General features: G+C 31.6%; 1 protein-coding gene across 1 annotated transcript; it reads left to right on the plus strand.

Moving 5' to 3' along the window:
• The first annotated feature begins 1,783 nt into the window (after positions 1-1,783).
• LOC135133528 (endocuticle structural glycoprotein SgAbd-5-like) lies at positions 1,784-2,418 on the plus strand. Its single transcript, XM_064061971.1, has 3 exons — positions 1,784-1,893; positions 1,940-2,058; positions 2,105-2,418. The coding sequence occupies exons 1-3, from the start codon at positions 1,885-1,887 to the stop codon at positions 2,295-2,297; spliced, it is 321 nt and encodes a 106-aa protein (XP_063918041.1). The 5' UTR covers positions 1,784-1,884; the 3' UTR covers positions 2,298-2,418.
• Positions 2,419-6,194: the final 3,776 nt, after the last annotated feature.

The following is a 6,194-nucleotide window of genomic DNA, read 5'->3' on the forward strand; positions in this document are numbered from 1 at the left end:
ACGATAGACAAAAAAAAGTAGAAACAATATGAAGAAAAAATGCTATAAATAAGCACCACGACCAAAAAATATACAGAAACGAAATTGAGTAAAAACGGGAGCAAAAAACTTCCAGCAAGATAAAAAAGTAAAAAAATAGAAAAAGATTTGGACATCAACAACCAGAAATCAGCAACAAAATAGGCACGAAAAATCTCACAAACCAACAAAAGATCACAAAAATGGCGACGAAAAAAGTGCAAAAAAATACAAAAAAACAATAACAAAAAAATGTAACAATAAGAACAAGAAAATATGCCCCAAGGCCATATAAAATGCAACAAAAAAGAAGAAAAAACATAAAAAGTACAAAAACGACAAAAGAAAGACAAAAGAGACATCGTAAAACTAGAAAAAAAGAAAAATACATGAAACCAGAAAAAAGAATGTCAAAAATATAACAGTAATGCGAAAGAAAGCGCGTCAAAAAAAAGACAAAAGGAGATAAAATGGTGAAAAAAGTTAAACAAAAAAGAAAAAAAACATTGATAAATAGAAACGACAGAAAAAACAAGTAACTGCAGACGAAAGGTACAAAAAGCACAAAAGATACAAAAAACACAAAAGGTACAAAAAATATGGAAAAAAGACTACAAATAAGCACAAAACGATGGCCAAAGTATACAGAAAGGAAAAACGGGTAAAAACGGAAGCAAAAAACTTCACAAAAACAACAAAAAATAGAAAAATATTTGGACATAAAAACCAGAAATGAGCAAGAATATAAGCACGAAAAAGCTCACAAATCACGAAAACATCGCAAAAATGGTGACGAAATGACAAAAGACGATAAAAAAACAGAGAACAACAATTGGAATAACAGGAAGTTGTATAAACTAACACACCAAACAATTTATAACGTTTACCAAAGGATGAAAAAGATTCATAAATAGCACAAAAACGACAGAAAGAAGACAAACAGAAGGTCAAAAAACTACAATAAAAGAAGTCAAAAAGACACAATTTTCTAGAGAAAAATGATCATAAAACGAGAAAAAATCCAACAAGAAATTACGCAAAAGGTTATAAAAAAACCACCGAAAAATCCATAGAACCAGAAAAAAGGATGACAAAACAAAAAGCCCGTGACAGCCGACAAAAGACAAAAAAAACCGGCCAAAGGATACAAAACGGAAAACGCATAAAAACGGGCACAAAAAAAAATTACATAGCAGAAAACCAAATTATTTATATTTTTTCGACTAATTCGTTACAATTTTTATGAAACATCATTTGACAAAAAAAAATATATTTAAACTGAAACGTAATCATTCACTTTTTTAAATTAGCTCTAGTGTGTTTCTTCTAACTTGCAAGACAGAATGAATTTGCATAATTCTAATAATAGCACATCGATAGCTTGATCGACAGATCGATAATTGATATTAATTACTTATCAATAAAACTTGCAGTCATCCAAAACACTTTTCCGTGTAAACTCAATTAAAATTAGTTAAAAACCAATCACCGACAAAAAGTGCATTCCAATGCGCTTGTTTACTGATCTCCGTCTACAAAAATCGCACCCAACGTCCTTCCCAATCCCATCACCGTCCCATCCATTACCCGCAATTATCCGCACAAATTCCATCCAAATTAGTAAACTGTACCATCTCCCCCCCGAGGCCATCGCCGGGTCAAACGGCAGCCACACTTCTTTGTACAAATGAACTTTGAGATCACAATGCCAAAATAATGATGGCATCTTGGTGGTGGTAAATGTCAGCGCGAACACGCAGCGACGGTAAATACAGTCCGGGCAATACAGGGATCATCTCATATAAAAGCGAGAACCTTCATCTCATCTTCAGTCGCTATTGTGGTCACTAGGTACAAAATTCCGCAATGAAATTGGTAAGAACACACCCGACGCCCTCGCCCTACCTCACCCGTTCCACAGATTTCAGCTCTGGCCGTCCTCGTGGCTTGCGCCGCCGCCGCGCCCCAACGGGACTCCAAAGACGCCGTCATCGTCAAGTACGAGAGCGACAACATCGGCCTGGATGGATACAACTTCGCGTACGTATGGCGCGATTTTTGGGAAAGTTTTGACGGTTTTTCGCAGGTATGAGACGAGTGATGGGACTTCGGCTCAGGAGCAAGGGCAGCTGCAGAACGCTGGGTCTGAGAACGAGGCGATTTCCGTCCGCGGACAGTTCTCGTTCGTGGGGTTGGACGGTCAGACGTACACGGTGACGTACGTAGCGGACGAGAACGGGTTCCAGCCACAGGGAGCGCACATCCCCAAGAGCGCCTAATTGTTAGTTTTGTAATTTATGTGACTGCCATCTCGACCGCCGGTTTTTACACAGTTTTCATAAAACTGTGCAAAAATCGATTATTTATAAAAATGTAAATAATAAACTATAGACACACCAACACCTCTTTTATTGCGTTAGCACAAAGCCCATCTTACGAAACCTCTTCTACTCTTCTATGACATTAATAATAGAAAGCTACATTCCACGATTTATCATAGTATTCATAGTACACGGATAATTTCTCTCAATTTTAATGACGAAAAGCTTACGAAACATTTTCACACAAGAAAATCGAAAAAACGCACCGTTGGGACACTTTCCGGCGAAGACCAAAAAACAAACGGAAACAGTTCATTTTGACATTTACTTCAACGTCGTTAAAATTTCGTCCTTCACCTTTTCAGCGCATCATTTTCAGTGTTTTTTTTTCAGATTTTCTGCGGATAGAACCGTAAATGGGTTTTCATTACCACGGTACTTTTACGTGACATTTGTCTGATCTTTTGAGTGTGCTTGACTGTTTTTTTCAAATTGAGTGTTTCATCATGGTTAATTTTAACCAAGCGGTTGAAAATGCCGTCGAATTGTATAAGCATAGAAAAATGTTCGTAATTACGGATTTATTTATTTTTTACTCGAGGTTTAAGTGTTGGTTAATAATTGCAGGCTTTTTTATTTTTACAAGTGGGTTAGCGAGATTTGAGTAAACATGCATCTAAATTGTCTGATTAGTACCGAAATCGCGGTAAAATTTTATTGGTTATGACATCTGGATTGCGATTTTAGGATTAGTACGGCCCACTGGGAGTTGCTTAAGATGGGCAAATTAAGCAGTCAAACAACGGCTAATGGTACTGTCATTATCACTTAATAATCGAGGGAATTAATTAATCATAATAATTATTAATTATTTAAATTAGTTACGATTTCGTGGCGATTAAATTTGTTTCGGTCTTATGCAAATTTGCACGGATTTAACGCTGATAAAATCTTCACCCACCATTATTGGAACGACTCATTATTTCTGTACCGGGTGTCGCGACCTTCTAATAATGGGAGATTACTCAATTCGTGTGAACCGATGAAATTTAACAGAGTCTGGTAGAATTTGTTTGGGTTTACAGTGTAAGAAATGTACGGAAACATCAGTGACATAAAATTTGATAATATGAGATGATAAAACATCTACGTATTTTTAAATGTCAATGTCTGTCTTTGTAATTAATAACAATTTTATAGCTTTTTACTCTTTTGACAAAATAAATTTATGAATTAAATCATCACACCGGTAAAATGTTATTATCTGATTATCATATACAACTTCTGCTTAATATTCAGATAAAACTATTTTATAGAGATTATACTTGTTGATATTTTAATTTAATGAATGCATTGTACCATGAAGCGCATGTTTGTAAAGTAGATGTGAATTGTAAATTAAAAATATCTGCAAATTTATTCACGTCGAACTTCCTTAGTCGTTGAAGCACGCAAATCTGAGCACACTTTTAAAATGTTTAACAATTTTTTGAATTGATGTCATCAACTCTACAACTGAAACACAATATAGGTAACTGTAGTAGGTAGTAGGTTTTTTTTGTCTAGTTGTTTGTTTAGTCTTGAACTCGTGGCTTATGAATCCGTCTTGAATTTTTATTTTAAACATCGATACTTTTGGGAAAGAAATCAAAATGTAACCATGTTTTGATTTTTTTTTGATCTTTCAACTTTCGATTTCTCAAATTTTCGATACTTCAATTTTGCGATTTTTCCGTTTTTTATTCATTAATTTTTATTCTCGATTTTCAGTTTTACGATTTTTAAATATTTCAATTTTTCAGTGTTTGATGTTTGTAATTTTTCTTTTTTTTTGTTTTCTCAATTTCTCCATTAATCGATATTTTTTATTTTTTATTCTCCTGTTTCTCGATTTCTCGACTTTTCAGTGTTTCGATTTTTCAGTTTTTCAACTCTTCAGTTTTTCGATTTTTGTGTAACGAGTTTTAGGTTTTTGATTTTTCAATTTTTCGATTTTCAAAATTTTGATTTTTTTGACTTCGATTTTTCGACTTTTCGATTTCTCCATATTTCAGTTTTTCGATTTATCAGTTTTTTTTTTTTCCAATTTTTCGATTTCTCGATTTCTTAAATTTTCAATATTTAATTTTTCAATTTCTAAAATTCTAGATCTTTTGATTTCTTGATTTCTAAATTCGCCGACTTTCAATTTCCCAATTTTTCCATATTACAGTTTTAGAATTTTTCAGTTTTTTATTCTCCATATTTTCGATTATTCAATTTGTTAATTTTTCGAATAGTTAATTTTCCAATGTTTCAGTTTTACGATTTTCACTTTTTCTGTTTTTCAATTTTTCGACTTCGATTTTTCAACTTATCCATTTCTAGATTTATGCATTTTCAATTTTTTCAATTTCTTGACTTTTGAGTTTTGGGATTTTTCAATATTTCGATTCGTCAATGTTTCTTGTTTTCGTTTGTTTACTTTTTGGATTTTTTAATTTTTCGATATCTCAATTCTGGGATTTTTCAAATTTCGATTCTTAAATTTTTGATTTTTCGATTTCTCGGTTTTTTGCTTTTTGCATTTTTCAATTTTCCGATTTTTCAAAGTTTAGATTTTTCATATTTCGACGTTTCTAAATTTTCAATTTTTCGGTATCTCAATTATCTCGATTAATCGAATTTTTGATTTTCCCGTTTCTCGATTTCCCGACTTTTCAATGTCTGGATTTTTTAGTGTTTCAATTCTTTAGTTTTTCGAATTTTCAATGTCGATTTTTTAGGGTTTTTTGTTTTCAATTTTTCGATTTTCTACATTTTCGATTTTTCGACTTTTTGATTTCCCGATGTTTCAGATGTGGAATTTTTCAATTTCTCGATTTTTCATTTTTTCCATTTCTCAATTTTTCAGTTACTATTTCAGTTTTGGTTTTTTCCAATAGTTCCACTTTCAGTTTTTCGATTTCTCGATTTTTACTTTTTAGAATTTTCAATTTTTCAATTTTTAAATTTTAGATTTTCCAATTTTTCAATTTTCTGATTTTTGGATGTTCCGTATTTCAGTTTTAGGATTTTTCAATATTTCGATTTTTCAATTTTTGGATTTTTCAATTTTTTCTTGTTCAGATTCTTCAATTTTCGATGTTTTAGATTTTCCAATTTTTTAATTTTTCGATTAGTCAATTTTCCGATGTTTCAGTTTTACGATTTTCAATTTTTCGACTTTTCAGTTATTCGATTCTTCAATTCATCGATTTTTCAAAGTTTTTTATTTTTCAGTTTATCGAGTTGCTAAATTTTCGAATTTTCGGCTTCGATTTTTCAACTTTTCCATTTTCCGATTTTTGAAATTTTTGTTTTCTCAATTTTCCGATATTTCAGTTTTGGGACTTCACCAATTTTTGATTTCTCGTTTTCGTTTTTCACTTTTTGGATTTTTCAATTTTTCGATTTTCTAATTTTCAATTTTTCAATTTTTTAATTTTTGATGTTTCTCGGTTTTTCGTCATTTTAGTTTTGGAATTTTTCAGTTTTTCGATTTCTTGACTGATTTATGGAGATTTTTTTTTATTTTCAGTGCAGTGCCGAGAGGGCTTAAGATTTCCAAGTTTTGATTTTTTAATTGTTTAGTTTCTCGTTTTTTGAATCTTTTAATGTTTTAATTTGTCGATTTTGTGAATTATAAAATTTTTAATTTTTCAATTTTTGACATAATTTTTTTTTGACTTGATTGTTAATTTTTCGATTCCTCGATTTACCGATTTTTCGATGTTTTTCATTTCTTGATGTTTCAGTTTTTGAATTTTTCGACGTTTCGATGTTTCGATTTTTCAATTTTCGATTTCCCAATTTTTCGCCATTTCCGTTTGGCAA

The sequence above is a fragment of the Zophobas morio genome, unplaced genomic scaffold (genome assembly GCF_036711695.1).
Source record: "Zophobas morio isolate AGI-343-1 ecotype UQ-CSIRO unplaced genomic scaffold, CSIRO_AGI_Zmor_V1 ptg000022l, whole genome shotgun sequence".
NCBI lineage: Eukaryota > Metazoa > Arthropoda > Insecta > Coleoptera > Tenebrionidae > Zophobas > Zophobas morio.